The sequence below is a fragment of the Peromyscus eremicus genome, chromosome 23 (genome assembly GCF_949786415.1).
Source record: "Peromyscus eremicus chromosome 23, PerEre_H2_v1, whole genome shotgun sequence".
In the NCBI taxonomy this organism is placed as follows: Eukaryota; Metazoa; Chordata; class Mammalia; order Rodentia; family Cricetidae; genus Peromyscus; species Peromyscus eremicus.
In genome coordinates, this window is record NC_081438.1 from 41849525 (window position 1) to 41872780 (window position 23256).

Genomic DNA, 23256 nt, shown 5'->3' on the forward strand with positions numbered 1-23256 from the left:
CTCCCAACAGCCACAGAAATAGACATGCAGCTCTTCCCACCAATCTCCACCTTCTCCCAATTTGTGCTCTTCCCCTCCAGGTAGCCTCAGATGACAGGGAAGCATCCAGAAGGGCTCCAAGAACATGAGCACTTCCTGGTGTGTGCTTGCTATCAATGAACAGACAGAGAACATGTCAGCTATTATCCTGGAAGAAATGACTCTGTGGCTCTCACCATGATCATAAAAAGGGTTTTAAAATAATGAGACACACAACAAAGTGCCAACGTAACCTGGTTTTGTCTCTTTATCTCTCTCTCACCCATCACTACAAACTCTCAGGATAGCCATGATCTTCTAGGTCCCAAGGTTCTTTTCTTACAAAGCTAACATCTTCTGAAGCCAAAAGTATCATGACCCAATGGCTACTTGTTTCCTCCCCAGCAACAGCCGATATCAAATGGAACTGGTGAAGTCCTTTTTCATAGGGTCACCCCACGTTGGCACATCTCTCCAGAGAAGATGGAGAAAGTGAGTTTTCAAGGACAGTGTCCTAAAGTGAGCAAGAATGGTGAAGCTTAAAAACAGGTGCCATGCTGGCCCTGCCTTGACTTCCAGAGTTCTCACAACCACACAGGGCCAAACAGTGTCAGCTCAAGGTCAACCAAACCCCAGCATAGGGTTCCTCTCATTGCTTAAAATACGTTCAAGAAACTGATGGGGTTTAGATTAGGGTTTCCCTCAAATGCCCTCATACTGGCTTTTTGTGTAGGAGGTGCCCACAAACACCCAAAGCCTCATACGCCTGAAAAGGGCAAGGAGGAATAATGGTTAGAGAACTCCGAGTGCCTCTGCATTCATGTCTGGGGACTTCCTGTGACACCTGTAGGTGCTGGCTCACAGTCTCCTCACCTCTCATCAAAAGACCTGAGATGAGGGGCCTCACAGAGAGGCTAAACCCAGACAGACTGAGGAGCGGCTTGTTGTGGGAGGAGTGTGCATCAACGAACAGACTTCATACGGAGGTTAAGTTCAGGAGACTATTAGCAAAGAGAAGAATCGGGGGTCACAGGAAGGCTCTAATTTCTTCATCCCAACTCCCTCTCTCAAAATTGTTCCTAGTCCCTGGTATTCAGAAATCAACTGGTACACAGCTCCCCAACTCAAAGCACGATCCAGCCAGAATTCCCAAGCCTCGACGTCTGTTGCTGAACCTCATCCTAACAAGACTGAGGTAGACTGTGCTGTGAGAAATAAAAACATGACCCACACTCACCTGTTTTTATTTTTCCTTGATAAAAAAAATGTTACATGCACACCATTTTTTTACAAAAGTGATTTTCAAGAGTGATTTTATATATTAAAATAAATACTTTCCCCAGTAATATAAGAAAACCTTTTGAATTAGAAAAAATGTGGAAATTCCTGCTAGTGTAGCATCTGACCACTACAAATTTACTGTGAAAAGGAAAAATAAACAACAAATACCAGAGCTCCATGTCTTCCATTGATGCACAGACCCTCTATTTACAAAGTGATCTGGGTGAAAAAACTGTGACTCTTGCTTCTTGTACCAATCACTGAGTTCCCTGGTAACATTTTTACATCTGCCATTTTTCTAATACAAACTGGACAGTAACTGGCAATCAGGATTCGTGTCTACTCATGTTCTCAACCAAGAATAAGAGGGTTTGGGGGTGGACACTGGGTCTTTATCTCACATCTCCTAGAGAAGGGTTTCAAATATCTGTGGGGAAATGCACACAGGGAAGAATGTGTGGGAGGATTTTGAGCCCCAGTCCATGAGTTCACCATGGTTGTTTGTTTCTTTCACTTGAGCAGCTGTGGTTTTTATGCAAAGAGAAGAAGCTGTGGGTTCACATCCTTTCACAAGTTCTTAGCGGTGGGAAGAAAGTCTCTGATGTTGCCTCCTCCAGACTGAGGCATACTCAGGAGCCACACCTGGCCCGAGCTGAGGTTCCTGGAACCAGGAGCAGCTGTGGGAGGTTAGTGTGGAGGATAGGAGATGTCCCAAGGGTGGAGGAGACCAACAGCTATCCCAGGGCACATCTCCTTATATATTGCTTAGTGTTCTCAAAGTCCATCTGTGTCATTGGTCTTTGGGATGAGTTTGCTGTGTTTAATACAATAACTGAGCAACATGTAGGCCTTGAAGAGGTGAGGTACACAAGCAGAGAAGAACCCGAAGATGAACACAGGTGTTCTGGAAGGCCAGCTCAGTTCCAGGTAACCACCAGTGTATCCAAGCAAGAAACATCCAGTCCATCTTGCTAGCAGAACCAGTCAAAAATCCAGTTTCTCACATACTCCACAAGACCTCACCGTGTCCTGAAGGGCTAGCAGCTAATGTGGTATAATTCTCAGAAAAACGTGTGCTTCAAAGACCAAACACAGAGGCGACTCACGCACTGTCCTGTCTCCCCACATAGGCAGGTGTGCCTACTAGGAAATAATAACTTATTAGGCTCATGCCAGAGATTCCTTAAGCATTAAATATGTTACAAATATATTCTCAAAACTGTCATCTGACTTCTACTTCCCGTGTGTGTGTGTGTGTGTGTGTGTGTGTGTGTGTGTGTGTGTGTTTGTGTGTGTGTCCTTTGCTTTGTTTGGTCTTCCAAACACCCCTGATGAATCCAGACCAAACGGTCCTCCCTTGGTTTTTGGAAAACATTGCCAAAGGGAGGGAAAGAAGACCCCTGAGCAAGACTTCTGACTGACTGAGAAGCATCTCTGGAGGGACAGACGCTGAGTTAGTAAGAAGGAAGGACAATGTGAGGTCACCTACTCCAAGCATCAGGAGCTTCCTGAGCCAGTTCCCCAAGCATCTGTCCAGATAATATTTTACACACACACAACCCCCACCCCACCCTGTGTTCTCTAACCTGGACACAACGCACACACAGATGCACACTAGTGTGCACATGAACACACACTTAGGACTACACACCCTTTCCCAAAATAAAATATGAAAGCAGCAGCTATTGGTCAATTTGAGGAACTGATTTTGTGAATGAGAAAAAAAAAAAAACTAAAATAAAATAAAATCCTTCTCTCAGATTAATGAAACCTTCTCAAAGCCCAAGCTAAAACAGGGTTCTGGGTTGGGCTTTTTGTTTTTGTTTTTTTTCTGTCTCTTCTTTGCTTTCTGACTTGTGCTCCATAAATAAATTCTGTCTTTGACAACTAACTGTAACTCCGACACTAGCAAGAAAAGAAAAACACCTGTAAAAACAGGTGCGTTCTTTCAATCTATGAGGAAAACAACAGCAACAACAAAATCCTGGTTTGAAACCGTGGCCGGGGGAGGGGCAGAGCCACGGAAAGCCCAACCCCTAGAGGTTCACAGTTAGCCCTCCGCCGCCGGCTTGCAGGGTTGGCAATCACATGTGTATATTTGTAGGTCAAAAGACAAACAGAAATGTGTATGAACTATCTCTGAGCTCAGTTTCACATCTGGGTCGAGTCCTGATAATCCTGAGTTTCCTGGAGGCGGTCAAACTAGAGAAGAGTTTAAAAACAGAAAGACTCCTCCCCCAGCAGGCGCTGTTAGGAAGGGTTTGACCTGGGCAGGGTGAGCACGCGCCCATTCTTCTTGCCCCCGTTCATGTGGGTGTACGGGATGTGTTCGTCATAGGTCCGTTTAATGCTCAGAGAGGACCCTCCCTCCCGGCTGCCAGCCTCTTCCCTCTGACAGTGAGAGGACCTATCCAAGGGGACATTCTCCATGTCCTCGAACTCCATCTCCAGCTCCTCACTCTCAGGAGCCTTGTTCTCTTCACTGTAGAAGAAGGAAACTTCTGGAAAGCTGGGGTGGAGGTCATCCTTGAGCAGGTTGACGATTTCCAGGAAGGTTGGCCTCATCTTGGGGTTGAAATGCCAGCACATGCGCATCAGGTCAGTACTGTGGGGACAGGGACCAGGGTGGATGAGTCTCTATGTGTGACGAAGCAGCTCCCTCCCTCCCCGCCCCACCACAGACCGCATCCAAGTAGAAGGAGCCTTGGTTGTGGCTGCACATATGACAGCCAAGGCTGGACTGACAATTCCTGCAGGACTGGAAGACAGCTTTGAAAAGCAAGCCAGGAAAACTCAGTAGTGAGGCCTGTCATCCCAGCTCTCGGGAGGCTGGGGTAGGAGGACCATAAATTCAAGGCCTGCCAGGTTAGGGTGACTTTCAGACCAGCCTGGGCAATTTAGTGAGACCAGTGCCTCTAAATTAAAAGTACAAAGGGGGACAGTGCTCGGTGGAGGAAGAGGGAGGGCAGGGGGAAAGGAAGAGAAGGGAAAGAGAAAGGAAAGGAAATGATAAGGAAAGAAAGGAGTGGGGAGGGAGAGGGAAGGAGGTGGGGCGAGGAGGAGAAAATGACGTAATGGAGCCCAAGAAGCTGTCAACTGGGAAAAGAGCCCCAACTGGGGAAACTTTAGAGGAGGCTGGGCTGCCAACATGCTGTGGGGGTTGTCTTGACTGTCAACTGATGTGGGGAGATCTGGCTGTGTGGAGAACGTTACATGCTGGGCAGGGGCTCCTACACGTCACAAGAGTGTGGAAAGCAAGCCGCTGCCGAGACAAACAAGCAAACATCACACACTTCTCTCTGCTCTGGCAACGATGTGCCATGACCAGCTGCTGCCTACTTTGACTTCCCCATCCGTGACCCAAATATAACCTTCCTCCCCTTAATCGCTTTTGGTCAGTTTTTACCATGGTAACAGAGGTAAGAAACTGAACAGACATTGTATTGTACATATTTATCACCTTACACATTCCCAGTCTCCTGTGCCTCAGGAGTCGTGTGTTTTATACCCCTGCCTGGAGCTGCTTGCTGAGGCTTGCCTGTACCCAACAGTCATTCTAGGCCTTCAGAGCTGGTATCCTCATATGTCAAAAGAAAATGTCAGGAGGAGCCTTAGTCACAGAGCCAGCCTGGTGGCCATGCAGCATTTGCAGGACTGAGGTACACTAGTGCCTAACGTCATATAAGAGTCCATTTCTCATCCTTACAGACTCCCCAAGACTCCCCAAAGACTCTACTCGGCCCGAAGCACTCAAAACGGGAGCTGAGGGCTTGCATTTTCATTTTGACCTTCTCCTTTCTCCCATGTAACTTGCCCTAGAGCAAATTTCAGACCTTGAATCAAATCTGGCCCCCTGCATGTGTTTATAAAGTTTTATTGTCACAGGGTATTGCGTTGTTTCTTAGATGCCCACTAAACACTGAGCTATTGACACAACAGTGGTTCAAGGTTTGGCTCTGGAGAAGTGACCGGGTCATGAGGGCACTAACCTAGTCAATGGCTGAAACCACCCATGGAGTGAGAGAGTCTCTAAGAGGAGGGGCTTTGTTGTAGGAAGTAGGTCGCCAGAGGCGCGTAGATCAAGGGTGTGTTTTACTCCCAGTCTCAGTCCTCCTCTTCTCCCTACCACCCTTGGCCTTCTGCCTCGCCACAGCTCTAAGCGGCTGAGTCAAGTGAGCCACAGTAAGTCTTTCCTCCTTCGAGCCGAACTTCTCAGGCATTTCCTAGCAGTGACAGCCAATGCCCATGGTCTCATCCATATGCAAGGCCTATGACTGTATTCAAGCCACGACTGCACAAGGACATCATGCTGTCAGTATTTATAATAGAGCCTTTAGGGAAAGGTTGTGAACCTCTGCCCTGGGGCTTAGGTTCCTTTCCAGTGCTAGGATGACCAAATGCCCCAACAAAGGACACCTGAGGAGACAGAATCGATTTGAGCTCCCAGGCTGCAGTCCATCAGAGTGGGGAAGCCAAGGCAGCGGGAACCTAAAGCAGCGCGTCACGTCCCATGTGCAGCCAACAGCAGCCAGAGAGTGAGTGTGCATGCCTGCTCAGCTTGCTGTCTCCACTTCATACAGTTCAGGTCTCGCTGCCTAGGAAATGGTGCCACCCACAGTGGGCTGGTAGGTGACCTCAGCTAACATAACCAAGACAATCCCCCCAGACATGCCCACAGGCCAGTGTTGCCTAGAGTATCGGTGATACTCTCCTCCCAGACAATTCTAGATCATGTCAAGTTGGTAATTAAAACTAATCATCGCAGGTAAATTCCCCAGTTCTCAACCAGTCACAAACTGGTCTGGTTAGGAAAGGGCCTTGATGAGGCAATGTTCAGAAAGCTTTGAATGTGAAGAGAAAATACAAGACAAATGCAAGCATGCACATGAAGACATGGATACGAACACACACACGGCTATAGAGATTTGATAGGCAAGGCTGGGAGATGGCTCAGTCAGGAAAGTGCTCGCCCCTCAAGCCTGAGGACCTGAGTGGGGCCCTCAGAACCTACATAAAAATATACACGTTTACAATCCCAGTGCTCGGGAGGTAGAGTCGGGGGATGCTGGGGACTCACTGGCTGGCTATCCAGCCTAGCTGACTCAGTGAGTGCCACACCCATGAAAGCCCATGTCTCAGTGGAGGTGAATGGTACTTCTGAGGACGATGTCCTCTGGCCTCCACACGTGTATATAAAACAGGTATGCACAAGTGCATTTAAAAAAATTTAAGGAGCTAAAGAGATGGCTCAGTGGTTAAGAGCACTTGCCCCTCTTGAAGATGACAAAAGTTTAGCTCCCAGCACCCATGTGTTGGTTCACAACCACCTGTAAGTCCAGGTCCAGGGATCTAACACCCTCTTCTGGTGTCCTTGGACACCAAGCATGTAAGTTATGCACATACATACATACATAGAGGAAAACACTCATATACCTAAGATTAAAAATAAATCTTTAAAGCAGATTTGATGTGCAAATGTATACATGTAGACTGCATGACACATGCAGAGGCATAAACATATGTGAACATAAGCACATATGTAGACACCTGTGAAAATGTAAGTGTGCATCCAAAATGCAATATGCAAACACAAGCCTACATGTAAGGGCATGCTATACAAACATACATGTAGGCATAAGGCCTGTCCCCCACACATATATACCTGGAATATACAGACACAAAACACATATAAAGTGCAAAGCCTTTTGAATAAACTCATGCTCTCCACCTCTTCTCTATACTTACAGTCTCTCAGGACAATTATCAGGTGGCTCCAGATAGCCTCCATCCATGACAAATTTCAACACCTGTTCGTTAGACAGGCCTTGGTAAGGTTGCTCAGCCAGGCTAGTGATTTCCCAAAGGACCACCCCAAAGGACCTGCCAATGACAATTGAGAACAGTTAACAAAGAAGCCAAAGAAACACACACACACACACACACACACACACACACACACACACACACACAGTCTCTCTCTCAGACACATTTATTCATACCTCCTTTGCCTTACTAGAACTTGGTTGTCCAACTAAAAAAACAATTGACAGACTGAAGCAATAGCTCAGATTGGCAAGGTGCTTTCCATCAAAACATGAGTACCTCAGTTCAGTGCCCAGAACCCAAGTAAAGAGCCGGATGTGCAGGCCAGCAAGATATCTCCGTGGGCAAAGGCTCTTGCTGCCAAGCCTAATGACCCGAGTTAGATCTCCAAGGACCCACGAGGAGAGAACTGACTTCTATAAGTTGTCCTCTGACCTCCACAAATGTGCTATGGCATAGTCACCTCAACAGACACACACAGACACACACAACCACGCATCTATCTATCTATCTACGTGTGTGTGTGTGTGTGTGTGTGTGTGTGTGTGTGTGTGTGCTGTGTGTGTTTTATTTAAAGTGGGGCTAGCTGGGGAGATGACTCAGTGGCTTATGTGCTTGCTCCACAAGTCTGAGGATAGAAGTTCAAATCCCCAGAAAAATCATGTAAATGCCAAGTGGGCATAGTAACCTAGCTGCAATTCCAACCTCAGAAGGTAGAGACAAGGGATCCCTAGAACAAGCTGGCTAGCAAGAGTAGCCATTGCATTCTGACTAGCTCTGGGTTTGATTGAGAGACCCTTCCTCAGTGAATAAGGTGGAAGAGCAGTCAAGGATAATTTCTGACAGCAACCTCAGACCCCTACAGGCATGAACACACACATGAATGCATGCTTGTTATACATACACAGGCAAAAATCATACACACATACACATAAAAATGGGACCGGGAGGCGGGGAGACTGGGTGTGCTGGTGGTGAGTACTAGTAATCCCAGCACAGGGGAGACAGAGACAGGAGGATCCCAAGATCTCTGGCCAGCAAGCCTAGACAACTTAGCAAATTCCAGGCCAGTGAGAGACACTATTTAAAAAACAAGGTAGATGGCGCCTGAGAAGGAACGATGCCCAAGGCTTTCATCTGCCTTCCACATGGACACATGTGTGTGCACTGATTTGCACACACGGTGTGATATATTGCTGTGATTGGTTTAATAAAGAGCTGAACAGCCAATAGCTAGGCAGGAAGTATATGTCTGGGGAGAGAAAGGAAGAGGAGGAGGAATCAAGAGGCAGGAGAAGCCAGGAGACATGGAGAGGAAACAGGAGATAGAAGATGAAAGAGAGCTAACACCATGTGATAGAACGTACATTAATAGAAATGGGCTAATTTGTTATAAGAGCTAGTTAGGAACAAGCCTAAGCTATAGGCTAAGCTTTCACAATTAATAAGAAGTCTCCATGTCATTATTTGGGAGCTGGCTGGAAGGACAGAGAAAGACTCTTTACAGGACGTGAAAACACACAGAAACACACACACACACACACACACACACACACACACACACACACGTAGGCATGCATGCAACGATTTACGTTATAATTCATAAATAAATTCTTCTAAAATCATTCTCAGTCAATACATAAGGGTAGACATGTAAGAGAATCCAGAACAAACCACCTCCATTTCAATACGTGAAAGGCAGGCTTCCTCTACCACCTCCTGCTGACCACATTAGTAGGACTCCTGCAGAAGTTCAATCCCAGTACAGACATCCACCCATGCATGCATAACTTACCACATATCAGAAGAGGCGGTGAAGACTCCATCCTTCAGGGACTCAGGTGACATCCACCGCACGGGCAGCAGGCCCTTACCCCCTTTCCGATAGTAATCTGTCTCGTAGATGTCTCTCGTCATCCCAAAGTCTGACAACAAACAGGTCACATGTTTTCAGTTCATCATCCTAGCATGGAGTGTAGAACCACTACAGGGGGTAGGCAAATTCACCAGGAGGGGGTTATGAGGCTGTACCTGAGGCTGTGGATGGAGAACAGGGGCTACCACGTAAGGAAGGGGAAGAGGTCCCCAGTGATAAAGAACCAACCATCTGGCCTGAAGCTCTCAACAACTCATCCTTCCCACCTACTCCTTCCCCAGTGTCCCAGACTTCTTTCCTTTTTCCAGCCAACCTTCTGTTCCCTTGACTCAGCTGCTCAGCCAAAAACCAAAAGCTGGGGGGTCTCTTTTGACCCTGCCTTTTGCTCACATCCCCAGTATGCAACCAAGCCTTTCTGCCTCTACATCTCTCTCCAATGCATCTCACTTCTCATTCCTTTGCACAATCCAGGCTAACCTCCAACTCTCCCCTGTGCGTCCTCCCACACGGCAACACCCCACCACATAAGGGTGGCCATGTGAACAGAGTCATACCCCTTCCTGTTCCCATTGCTTTTGCTTCTTTGGGTTTTGAGACAGTCTCGCATACTCCAAGAGAGCCTTGCCCTTGCTATGTTGCTGAGAATGACATTGAAAAGCTTTTGATCTTCCTTCCGCTACCTCCCTCAAGTGTCGGGATACATGCACCACCACACCTGGGTTTTGTGGGGGGTTTTCTCACTGTTAATGTAGAAGGTCTTTGGGATCATAAATACAGAATCATGTCCCATCTTCCTTCAAACAGTTCATGCAGGATGTCGTCTTTGGGTCACATTCCTGCATAACTCCCATTCTTATGTAAAAGAATATCTCTCAGAATCACATATAGGTTCAACTCCCTCCCTGCTCCCATAACTGTTGGAGAGGGGGAGGGTCTTGTAGGATCTTTATGGGACCTTGCCTCTTTCGGATTCTCACTGGTTTTGTAGAGGAGAGGCGAGTCCTATGAGTTATGAAGCTCTTACAAGCCTGCTTCTTGGCTTTCAGCTCACATCACATCTTACTGTCCTGGGTCCTCTCATCCTATCCACACACTCCAGCCAGACATCTAGGCACTTGGCATCTCCTTCTGCATTCTCTGGCTCAAGCTTTGGTCTTGTACTGGTAAGTGTTAACTGCTGCCTGGACACAGGCTAGAGTCACCTGAGAGGAAAGCCTCCATTAAGATCCGCCTCTGGCCATGTCTGTGGAGGACTGTCTTGAGTGCTAATTGAGATAGGAGGGCCCAGTCCACGATGGCAGCACCATTTCTTTGGCAGGGACTCCTGAGCTATATGTGAAAGCTACCTAAGCATGAGCCAGAGCAAACCAGAAGCAGCATTCTTCCATGGTTTCTGTTTCAAGTTCCTACCCTGACTTCCCTTGGTGATGGATGACAAGTTGAAACAAACTCCTTCCTCCCCAAGTTGCTTTATTTATTTGTTTGTTTGTTTACTTACTTACAATAGAAACAGACAGGAAACTAGAGCAGAAATGCTGACTTCTGGGCTAGGAAAGTGCACACACACACACACACACACACACACACACACACACATACACACACATACACACACTCACACTCACTAAAGGATTCCGAGACACACCTCCAATTTTGACGGTAAAATCATGAGCAACCATGCAGTTTCGAGCTGCCAGGTCCCGGTGCACAAACTTCTTGGCATTCAAGTATGCCATGCCATCAGCAATTTCTGCTGTCATCTGAATCATTTCTTGCAAGGTAGGGGGAGGACGGCCTGGGTTATTCTAAAATCAAAACATGGGTTGCAATTAGCTCTCTGCTGCCATCTAAATCATCTCTTTCAGAGTAAGGGGAGAGTAGCCAGGGTTATGTCAAAATATGGGTTTGCACTTAGCGAGGTTGGTACACTTAAAAGCAGGTGCCCTGCTGGGGACCTAGAGGCAGCTCACCTCAGCATCCGGTCGCAGAGAACGGAGGTGGCTTTTCAGGTCTCCATGAGCCATCAATTCCATCACTACCAGTGTTGGCTGGCCCTTGGACACCACCCCAAGGAGGCGGACCTGCAGAACAAGCATGGAGGTGATTCAAAGAGGGTCTAGGAATTATTTCAACTCACCATAGCACAGAGGCTACCCTGTGCCCAGATGAAGCATAGCCAGCTCTAGTAAGGGGAAGCAAATAGACCCACTCATGTATAGGTCCTCCCAATCAAATCTTATCTACTTAATGTTCCTCAGTATATAAACCATGTTCTTACCTCCAAACCTTTGCAGCTCCTGCTCTCCTTGGCCTGTCCCCTCTCATGTACACATGGTTCGGTCTCACATCCTTTAAGACTTTCCTCAAATATATTCCACAGTCCTCTTCCTCTCTCTTTTTCAATTTCTCCTAGCATTTTCCCCCTAATATGCCACTCATTTACCTAGTTTGGGAAATGTCTTCCCTGCAATAGACTATCTAAAAGGGAGGTCAGGAACCTGCTCCTACATCAGCAAGAGCAGGGCTTTTAGGAGCTGATACATAGCAATATTTTCTGAATTGAAACATTCCATCCTGGAGGGAAGCTCCTTAAGACTGAAGAAGTAAGCAAAACTTACAAGGTTCAGGAAATAAACAATTCACAAGTCTAAGAAAGTTCCTAAAATTTACAAGATTCATAAGACCACCACCACTCCTTTCCAAGGTTATATAACCAGTAAAAGCTCTAGGAAGAATAGATTCTCAATCTCTCCAGCTGTCTGCAAGTTGTGCAGAGAGCTCTGAGATTCCAGTTTTCATGAGTTATCACTCATGCTAGGGTGGGCTTTTTGGAGATATAGCTACCTATGCTCACTGTCCATGTTCCTATAAGTAAACCCATACTCTTGCAAGTTATAATAAACTCATTGATTCAACAAGTAGAGTTCTAATGTAATCTTTTCTTTGGTTTGTCATAAATACCCTATCAGAGGTGAGTAAATTTTGTTCACCTCTCTGCAGTAGAAGTCACACAAAAGGGGCCCCTAAATATGCCTGATAAGGATAAAAAAAAAAATGTAAGGCTCAACAAGAAATAAAGAGCCCACTCTGGGAACAGAAAGGCAGGGAAGGTTTGTTTTGGCTTTGGGGAGAAGAGAGAATAGGGGCAGGTACTTCCATGTGTTTAAGGGTTACAGGGAAGCCAAAAAGAGGAAAGAAATATAATAATACAAAAATCAGTGGGAAAGTCTGAAAAGCAAAGGAAGATTCTAAAAAGTGACACAACAGTTATAGAGTTTGATTCTAGGTAAGTTGGGAAAAGATGAGGTGGAGAAGGGAGATGTCACTTCCCCACTCTGTTTTGTTTGCTTGTTTGTTTGTTTTGTTTTGTTTTTCCAGAGCTGAGGACCAAACCCAGGGCCTTGTGCTTGCTAGGCAAGCGCTTTACCACTGAGCTAAATCCCCAACCTCGACTTCCCCACTCTTTAGGATGGGAGGCTTAACACAGTGGAGGGTGGACATCAGTCTACACCCAGGTTCCTGGGTAGCTCTAGGGAGTGAAGGCATAGTTATCAAGGAGCATGAAAGGAAGCCTCTGTCCAGCCCAGCCATACTCACCACATGATGGCAGGTGAATCCCTTCATGACTGATGCCTCGTTGAGGAACTCGATCCGTTCTCGGAGACTGGCTGACTCATTGACAGTCTTCACTGCAACACGGGTCTCTGCCTCGCCCTTGATGATATCCTTGGCCTTGCCCTCATACACCATACCAAAGGATCCCTGCCCCAGCTCTTGCAGGAGGGTGATCTTCTCTCGAGGCACCTCCCACTCGTCCGGCACGTACACAGAAGAAGGAAACACTACTTTTCACTTATCTACACAGCATTCTCGGCCAACCTCTGAAGGGCCCCCAGACACCTCCCACCACAACTTTTTCTTGAGCTGCATACAAATATTCACTCATTCTGTGACTTAAGACTTCTTCTGGGCATTGGGTATACAAACCAGAACAGGACAAGCTTCTGCCATCATCAAGGAGATGGCAGAGGCGAGGGAATGAGCTATAGCTGGTCCAGGATCCTGCTTAGAAGCACTAAGATGGTCCTGTAACCCCATCTTTCCTGTTCTGACTCCGGATCCCTGCTACTGGATGATGTCTCTTCCTGTGATAGTTAATACTCTGAATGCCATAGAATCTAGAGTCACCTAGGAGACAAGCCTTGGGGAATGTCTATGAAGGAAGCTTTTAGATAAAGTTAATTGAAGTACAAAGACCCACCCTAAAAGTGGCAGATCATCCCACAGGCTGGAATTCTGACCGAATAACAAGTGTGCCGCTCTCTGCTTCCTGATAGTGGATACACCATAAGGCACTGCACCCTCAAACTGTGAGCCAAAATAAACCCTTCCTCCCTTAAGATGCCTTTGTCAAGTATTCTGTTACAGTAATGACTAGAAATAACTTAGACATTTTCCACTGGAGATGTCTGACCAAGTACCAATAGAATGGTGGAGGAAAGGGGGTAGGTTAAAATAGACTGGGGGAAAAATTTTCTACAATGCTTAGCAATCCTTCCTAGAAAGTAGTAGGTGCTCTGTCCCCACCCCCTGACTCCTTCATGGCCTTCAGATTCTCTTCAGTCCATAAGACCCAGCAAGAAGATGCTTTGTAGCCCACTTTTACTGACATAAACCCACAGAGCATGCTAGGGAAGGGCACCAGGCAAGAGACCACATAGAAGGAGAGACTTAGCCACCTGTAGCTGTGGTTACTCCTTGGGACCACCTAGACTGCTAACCAACACACAAGTGAGTGGGGCTATCCAAGACAACAACCTACAGGCCCAATACTTTCATGTCCTGAAACTCAAACTTTGATTGTGCTATGTGAGGTACTTTTAAGAAGACATGCCATATTATGAAATTCTTAAGAAACAGGCATGCCTTCTCTCTAGAGAGCAGCTGGGGTGGTGTGGGTGCCAAGGCGAAGAGCCATCAGCATCAGTTCACACTCAGTTCCACCACCAGCAAATGTCTCCCTGGCACTCACCCGGCCCCTACCTGCCCCATCCTATCTCCACTTCCTTTCTGTCTATGTGCGCATGTGTGTTTACATTTGTGTGTGTGTGCGTGCATGCATTTATGTGCAAGTACACATGTGTGCTCATGCACACACAGGCCAGAGGCTGACATCAGGTGTCTTCCTTGATCACTCTCTATCTTCTATTTGATGCAGGATCTCTCACTGACCTGGAACTCACAGATTGAGCCAGGCTGATGTGCTACTGAACCTCATGTCTCTGCTTCCCCAGTGCAGGAATGACAGGTACATATCACAGCACCCAGATTTTTACATAGACACTATGGGTCATACTCGGTCCTCAGGTGTGGACAGCAACATTTACTCACTGAGCCTTTTCACGTTATTATCTCCACCTCTCTTCCCTCAGTATCCTGTCATGGCTTCTAAATTTCATGGTAGGTTTCTGGCTCTGACTTTAACACACTCCTGTGGCTGTGACACAAGGATTTTAGCCTCACATTCCAGCCTGAATATCCCAAGTGGGTGATATCAACCCACCCAAGCAGGTCCTGATAACAGGTCTAACATCTCATAGTAGCTGAGTCTCTGCAGCAAGAGCAGATGGGCAAGCTCAGCACTCAAGGGGGCTTCTCTCAGCCTCTTTGGGATGGCTTTTCCTCCTCCCTGTGATGCTGGCCAACCCTCAGATCTGACTTAACAGTGTGGCACAGGAAACCAAAGGCAGGGTTCTGGCTTCCCACAGAAAAGGAAGTGGTGCTCACCATCACTGGCACTGAGGTACTCAGGGTTTGAAGATGCATACAATGGTCCCATTGGCCCATCCGGCTGCCTAAAGGAGGAAAAGATAGACACACCAGCTTGAGCATCCCATGGCATTCTGGACACGAGAAATAGGCAAACACTACAAATCATGGATAGATTCAGTGTTCTACACTTTGTCCAACTTAGAGAAAGTGAGAGACAAAAACGTTAATTGGTGTCCAGGTTAGCCTTCATTGTCAACCTGACACAGCCTAGAGTCACCTAAGAAAAGCCTCAATTGAGGAACTGCCTAGAGCAGGTCTGTGGACGTGTATAGGAGGGGATGTCGTGTTAAATAGTAACACAGGGGGGCCCAGCCCACTGTAGGTGGCATCATGCCTCGGCAGGTGGTCTTGAGCTGTATGAGAAAGCAAGCTGAGCAGGAGCCAGTGAAACAGCAAGCAAACCTTCCTCCATGGCTTCTGCTTCAAGTTCCTACTTAAGTTCCTGACTGTGCCTGTAAGTGTAAACTAAAATAAGCCCTTCCCCAGGTTGCTTTTGGTAAGAGTGTTTTATCACAGCAATAGAAAGGAGCCTGGAACCACAAAGCCGACTGAATTTAAAGTCTGTCAGTTCTGCAGCGATGACGTGATAGATGACACAGAAAACTGCTCGGCTCCCTTTAAAAAGTACCTGGCTTGGCAAAGGTACTGGCTGTGGTTTTCAAATGTGTGTGTCTCACTTAACTCTTGTCTTACTCTTTAATGAAAGGGGGGGGGGGGCATGAAGCTAATGCATACCTGTAGGTGAGGTGTAACACACCTGTAATCCTAGCATTTGGGAAGCTGAGGCAGGGTAATCACAAGTTTAAGGCCGACCTTGGCTATACAGCAAGACCCTGACTGAGAAAACAGGGAAAAGACAGAACTGGATGTCAACAGGTTAAACAAGCTAATCCAGACTCAGAGAGACAAAGACAGCTATAAATTATACAACAGTAGACAGGGGACTGGAGGGGAGAGGAAGAGTTCAAAGGGGAGGGAGATGATAGAACAAGAGGCTAACGGGGGATAAAGACAAAATAGTGTGCAATGTCTTTCACATATATATATGTAAATTGTGTGTGTGTGTGTGTGTGTGTGTGTGTGTGTGTGTGTGTCCCACATAGATGGGACATGAAAACAGAAAGGGGGATGATTCCTGGGGAGGAAAGAGACCAGTAAAGAAGGGGAGGAACAAGGAATGGTATATATAAGGAAGTATAGTGCTATATAAGTATAAAAACATAATAAAACCCATTATTCTGTAAGCTATCTACAACAGTAAAACAAAATCAACCAATGTTTATGCTTCATTGTGGTCTGAATATGAAGTGATCGAACATGAAATGTGTGAACACTCAGCCCCTCTGTGGTGCTGTTTTGGAAGGTTATAGTATTTTTAGGAGGTAGAGCCTTGATGAGGAAGTGTGTCACTGAGGACCAGCTTTGCAGTTTGCCAGCCCAGGCCACTTTCTGTTCTCTCTCTACTTCCTGGGTTCAGAGCAAGTGAACCACTGCCCTCATAGTCCTGTAGGCAGGTCCTCCCTGTCACGGTGGACTGAAAACCCTCTGGGTCCTCCCTGTCACGGTGGACTGAAAACCCTCTGGGTCCTCCCTGCCATGGTGGACTGAATCCCCTCTGGGTCCTCCCTGTCACGGTGGACTGAATCCCCTCTGGGTCCTCCCTGCCATGGTGGACTGAATCCCTGCTGGGTCCTCCCTGCCATGGTGGACTGAATGCCCTCTGGAACTGTAAGACAAAATCAACTTTTCCTCCCCAAAGTTGCTTTTTGTCAAGGTTTTCTATCACAGCATCAGGAAACTAATGCATGTTTGAACCACACTTCGTCATCAGTTATACCTCTAGGTTGGCCACAGATATTAAGCTCTGGGTAAAATATATCAGTGGTAGCATGCAGGGAGAATCAGTGAACTAGAAGGAATCTGTAATCAAGAGTATATTATAGTATTATACAATAAACTTATTGCCATGAGTATTGCATGTAGCACATCCATATGAGTAAAATTTATATGAAACTTACCTCAGTCTAATTCAATATTTATGTGTTATTTGTTTGTTTTTTCCCAAGAGAGTCAGTTGTTAGCCATTTGCCAGCATACCACCTTGCTTACCTCTTTCTCAGGAATAGATAAATACTTCCAATCACAACACTGAAGAGGAAGACGAAGATGAGGGGCCCAATGATAATTTTGGCAATATTTGATGGGACATCTACTGCAACAGAATGAGAAGGTACGTGTTTAGCATCACAATGTACTGATAACAAAAATTACACCATTAAACACTGGCTGTTGTTACCTCAGCACCTGGTGTTGGGGTAGGGACTGAGGCAGGAGGATTGTGAGTTCAAGACCACCCTGGGCTATAAAGCAAAATCCTAGGCTATTTCCAAACAAGACAGGGCCATTACATACATGAACTCACAGCACGTGGGAGCCATGGCAACGGATGGCTGCTCGGAGAGGAAGCGTTTCCTTCAGGTACACGGCCAGTGAGAAGGTACTCTATTTCAGTAGGTGACCTATACCTGAGGCCCACAGTGGCAACACTAAGTGGACTCAGTGTTTTTGTTTATTTTTTATAAAAAGCACAGGAAGTTGAAGAGAAAAAGTAGTGAGAGATGGCTCAGTCAATAGAGTGCTGACGTTGTAAACATGAGGACCTCAGTTAGAGCCCCACATAAAACCACGTGGAAAACCTGGGCATGGTGGTACAGACTTGTATTCAAAGTCCTTGGGGCGGGGGAAAACCTGGGCATGGTGGTACAGACTTGTATTCAAAGTCCCGGGCTGGGGGGGGGGGGGTGGACAGAGACAGCAGATCCCTGGGGCTTGCTGGTCAATGCAAGCCCTTCACTGACTGAGCCCTCTCCCAGCTCGTACGTCAGGTCTCGGCTGTTGCTTCATCATGGCCTCCATCTCCAGGTCTGTCCTGAGGAATCTCACTTGGAGCTTCCCTGTGGATTGCAGCAAACTGCTTCCCTGCACTTGCTGACTCCTGGCCCATAGGATAGATTTGTAAATACTGGTGGTCGAATTAAACTCAGGAAATGAAAGTGGTCTGGTTGCAAACCTTGTGTCCCTGCCTCCTCTCTTTAAGGAAGCCTAGAATCAAAGGACAAAGTGCTCTCTGAAAAGTTCAGAAATCGTAAGTTTTCATTTTTTAGAATTTTAATGTATTATTTAACAATTTTATACATGTATATAATGTATCTTAATCATACACACCCTGATGATTTATGACTTTAAAGTATATGCTTTATTATTAATATCAGAGTGTGTGTGTGTGTGTGTGTGTGTGTGTGTGTGTGTGTGTGTGTGTACACATGTGTACTACCCGCCTGTGGAGGCCAGGAGGTCTATATCAAGTGTCTTCCTCTATCACGTTGCATCTTTTTTTTTGGTTTGTTTGTTGTTTCTTTTGTTTGTTTTTAGAGACAAGATCTTAGTACTCAGCCCTCACTAGCCTGAAATTCACTCTGTAGACCAGGCTGGCCTGGAACTCTGCCTGTCTCTGCCTCCCTCGCGCTGAGTCATTTCTTCTTCCATTTCTTTTCAAGATTATAATGTGATTACATCACTTCCCACACCTTTCCCCCTTCACGCCCTCCGATATATCCCTCCTTGCTCTTCACCTGATTTTTTGAGGCAGAGTCTTTCAGTGAACAAAGATCTCACTGGTTGGCTAGAGACTGGCTGGCCAGCAAGCCCCAGGGATCTGCCTGTCTCCATCTTCTCAAGTTGGGGTTACAGTCTGCGCATGGGCACGCCCAGATTTTCATGCGAGTGATGAGGATGTGAATGGCTGGTAGAAAGGGCTGGTTACATTACAGTTTCTGGTAGACCCCAAGTTAAAGCGCCTGTCGCTTCCTTCCCTCGGGGCCTTTCTCTAAAATGTTCTACCGTTCCTAGTGCACGGGGCACAGAGCCAACCACTTGAGGTTGCTATGGAGACTTACAATAATCGGTCACATAAAAGTAGGTGGGTTCTGTCCAGGAGCCATTGCCTGCCAGCGATGTGGCCCGGACTCGAACACTGTAGTTTCCTGGGGAGAGCCCTCGCAGCCTGCAGCCCCGCTCCAGGGCAAAATGCTTCCGGGAGACACAGAGGTGAAGCTCCTGGAAGAAATGAGAAGGTGGTTAGTCGAGTTTTGCACATCGGGTGAAGCAGAGAGAGTAAAAAGGAAGGCAGGAGTCCGACCTGTCAGAGGCTCTGGGAGTTCTTTTGTTTCTTTCAGTTTTTATTTGTGGGCAGGGTGGGGTTGTTCTTTTGCTTTCTTAAGACAGGGTCTCATGTACCTCAGGTTGGTCTCCAACTCACAGGTGATTTGGAGGCCAGTTCTACCTAGCCAGGTCCCCAGCCCCTCAATGTAGTTGTAAAGCAATAATGGGGCTATGGTTCAGGAGGCAGAGAGCTTACAATTTAATACATACATTTTTTATATATATATATAATATATATATAATGTATGTATGTATGTATGTATGTATATACATATATATGGAGAGAGAGATGCAGAACACACACACACACAAAGAAAGATGAGCAGGGACACTTGATCAAAAGCAAAGAAGACTGGAGAGATGGCTCAGCAGTTGAGAGCACTGTTTCCTCCTGCAGAGGACCTGGTTTGGTTTTCAATACCCATGTTGGGAGGCTTACAACTACCTGCAAGTCCAGCTCCAGAAGATCCAGGTGTCTGCACACAGGTGGCACACATTCACACAGATACACACACACACACACACACACACACACACACACACACACACGGTATATATTCATAAAATAAGTTGAGAGAAAGAAAAAGAGAGAGAGACAGGCAAGCAGGCAAGCAGACAGACCAAGCTGCAGATTTGTCCTGCAGGCCATAGGGTGCTGACTCTATGTTCTGAGTCACTGTTAAAGTTCCCACCTTTGGGTGCCAAAAAGCGATACAGTCCCAGGAGGAAAGGGTCTTCAGAGAAGTCCTTTTTTCTTATGAGGATTTATAATACGTTACTAGAACTTGCAAAGTTCCATGAAGTCAGTTTTTCTATATTAAGGGCACAGAGATAAACGTGGCCCACCATCGGTTTTTATAAAGTTTTATTGGCACACAATGACATTTACATAGTATTTATGTTGCCTTCAGGGTACAATGGCAAAGTTCAGTATCTAAAAATAAATCATAGTTCCATCATAAAATTATATTCTCTGCCTATGTAGCTATTGTGAATTCTAATTCCAAAGGCTATGGAGAGAGACACCATGAGACAAAGCAATTTATGACTATAGAGTCGATGTATATGTAAAACACATGTGAATGTGTGAGCATGTTTGCAAATCTAAAAAACTAGCTGAATTCTGACTACAGAGCCTAGCGTGTCCCCCCAAAAAGTGAGGGTTTAGGGCCTAGAGGGGTGGCACACTTAGTAAAGCCCTTGCTGCAGACACACGAGTTCCCCGGTTCAGACCTGGGCTCTCTGGCAGCTTAGAGGCAGCTGGAATCACTGAGTGTCAGCTCAAAGTGAGCCCTCAGGTAGCTTAGGTAAGACTTGAGAGTTTCTACTGGATTCTTACTATCTGTGCATGTTCACATCAAACACCCAGTGTCTGGTGTGGCAAGGAGGCACATGACAAAGTTTTAGGTGATGCATTCCCAGACTGAGATGGATCTCTCTCTAAAGTGGAATGAGCCTCATCCTGTGATAAAGGACACACATGTAAGCAGCCCATCAACCAGCTTGAAGGAAACAGCTGAAAATCCACACACAAATATGATCAGACTGGGTCAGCAAGATCGTTCAGCAAGTAAAGCACTTGAAGCACAGCCCAGAGACCTGAGTTCAATCCCCAGCACCCACATAATGGAAGGAGCAAGCTCTCAAAACCTGTCCTCTGACCTCCTCAACCAGAGCGGGCTATGGCATGGACTTCTTCATAAACAATAAATAAATTTAATTTTTAAAAAACTTAAGTGATAAAAGATTTTAAATTGGAATTTCTGTCCATCTCCCTGGGGAAGATGTGCATCAAAGTTTTAAACTCTAATAACACAGAATCTGATGTGGGAAGCGTTGGGTAACTTGAGAAACTTAGGAGGTTCCTGTCCAGTATTGTACAGCAACTTCCAACAAAACATTCCAATCTGGAAGGAAGTTCCTTAAGACTCAGAAAATTCTAAAGGGAGGCTCTTTAAGGCTCAGGAAGTCAACAACTCACAAGTCTCAGGAAGTCCCTGAAACTTCTGGGGTTCACAGGCCTCACCTTCCCTGAGGTTATACAGGCAGGACTGCTAAAGACAGGAGAATGACTGGGCAAGCTGCCTGCAAAGTCCTGCAGAGAGCTCCAGGGTTCCAGCTTTCATGAGTTATCATCTATGCCGGGGCGGGTGGGGGGCGGGGGTAAGGGGATGGTAGGATGGAGTGGGGGGGCTTTGGTGATGCATCTGCTTTGAGTCATCCCCATGCCTATTAGTAAGCCCTCAGCCATACCACTGTAAATAACCCCAATAGAAAGTCACTGGCTGACCGAGTTGGACTTCAGTCACATCCTCACTTTGGTCTGTCATTGGTCTCTATCTGTTCACCTCTCCCCCGGAAAAGCACCATCCACCACGAAGACCTGGAATCCTTACCTCATCGCCATATCGCCGATAGCTCACTTCATACAGCACAATCAGACCATTGGGTTCCTTTGGCTCTTGCCACATTAAGTGTACAACATTGTTCTCAAAGATTTCATGGGTCACAGGGCCAACGATGTCATCTGCCTTAGCTATGAGAAGCAATTAAAGGCTCAGATAATAACTCCTGAATCAAATTCCATCCCTGCCACCCATCAGCTGAGATGCCTGATTGGAGCTGGCTACGTAATTTTCCCATGTCTTATTTTCTTTAGCATAAAAATAATATAAAACTCATGGAGTAAGACAACAGCTCAGTCAATAAAACCCAAGTTCAATCCCCAGAACCCACATAAAAGAGCTGGAACATAGTGGTAATCTCAGCGTTGGAAAGACAGAGACAGGGGGAACTCACTGGCCAGCTAGCCAGACCTAATCAAGTACCAGGACCATGGGAGATCTTATCTCAAAAAACCAGAGTGGATGGCACCTGAAACAAGATGCCCAAGGTTGATTTTGGCTTCAATATACACAGACACACACATACAGGAAAAACTGGGATATGATGTGTGATGTTTAGTGTTAGTTGCCAACCTGATAGGATCTAGAATCAAGCGAGAGATGGGAATCTTGTGTGTGGTGATTATCTTGATTCTGTTAAGTGAGTTGGGAAGACCCACTTTGGGCGGCACCACTCCTTGCTCGGGATCTAGATTGTATAAATGGAGAACGGGAGCTGAGCACCAGCATGCACTTGCTGTTCTCATCTCTGACTTGGACGGGATGGAACCGGCTGTTCCAAGCTCCTTCCGCACTGACTTCCCAGCCACAGTGAAATGTGCCTTGAACTGTGAGCTGAAATAAACCCTTTATCCCTTAAGTTGATTTGTCAGAGGGCTTTCATTACAACAAAAGGAAAAGCCACTAAGACAGGACGGCAAGTCCCAGCTACTCAGGAAACACCCGACTAGGCAGGAGGACTCCTTAAGCTCAGGAGTTCAATGCCAACCTAGGTAACAAAGGAAGAGCTCCATCTTAGAGCAAAAACAGTAAAAGAACAATTTTAAGAACACACCTACACTGTGTCGTGAGGGGTTGTCTGTGGCCAACCTTGTGAAGTGTAAGCCCAGAGGAAACAAACCCACCTTCAGGCATGGTCCGCGCACTGACGTAAGCAGCCACGCTGCACCTCTCATCTGGGGAGTCTTGGTTGCATGCCTGCAGCTCAATGCGGTAGCCAGTGAAGTGTCTCAGGCCAGAGATGACAAGCGACTCCTTGTTCACCACTTTCTCAAACGGCCTGTGCTCCTCCTGACTCGTGGGCACAATGGTGGATGAAATATTGGGAAAATCTGGAAGTGTAGGCATGGTGGCCGTCATATTCCCCACCTCCTCAAGGGATCTCCGCTTTCGAGATGGCCTGTAGGAAGAGAGCATGTGTGGGGGTCATGACATCACCATCTTAAAATAAAATGATACTGGAGAAAGCAATGCTTAATTAATTAAAGAGAAAGAGACTAGGGTGGAGGAGAGGTGCAGGGGAACAGATTAATTTCCACATAGACGCCCCTGTCAGAGACACTGACTATGAAGGCACACCCACTCTGAGTGTTCTTGGCTCCAGGGCCACCCCCAAGTCTCCTCAACATGCTTGATTGAAGGTTTCCAATTTTCTGAAGAATGGGCCATCATGGCAGAGTTACTAAGATTTGGAAAGAATGTAAGAGTGTAGCTGTTTGTGTGATGTTTGTGTGTGCATATGCATGTGTATGTTCACAAGTATGCAGCTTCACAAGGAGGCCAGGGGACAACCTCGAGGGT

At 46.5% G+C, this 23256-nt stretch overlaps 1 protein-coding gene across 2 annotated transcripts in view; it reads right to left on the reverse strand.

Moving 5' to 3' along the window:
• Window positions 1–1246: 1246 nt before the first annotated feature.
• The window catches only part of Insr (insulin receptor), a 113430-nt gene continuing 91420 nt past the window's right edge, over window positions 1247–23256 (reverse strand). For both annotated transcript variants that reach the window (XM_059248921.1, XM_059248920.1), the window contains 11 exons: window positions 22581–22855; window positions 21448–21587; window positions 18787–18946; window positions 16940–17042; window positions 14786–14853; window positions 12596–12840; window positions 10969–11079; window positions 10644–10803; window positions 8918–9047; window positions 7045–7179; window positions 1247–3904 (listed from right to left, as the gene is read on the reverse strand). In XM_059248921.1, the coding sequence (XP_059104904.1) occupies window positions 3550–3904; window positions 7045–7179; window positions 8918–9047; window positions 10644–10803; window positions 10969–11079; window positions 12596–12840; window positions 14786–14853; window positions 16940–17042; window positions 18787–18946; window positions 21448–21587; window positions 22581–22855 (1882 nt within the window). In that variant the 3' untranslated portion in view covers window positions 1247–3549. The remainder of the gene's footprint in view (window positions 3905–7044; window positions 7180–8917; window positions 9048–10643; window positions 10804–10968; window positions 11080–12595; window positions 12841–14785; window positions 14854–16939; window positions 17043–18786; window positions 18947–21447; window positions 21588–22580; window positions 22856–23256) is intronic.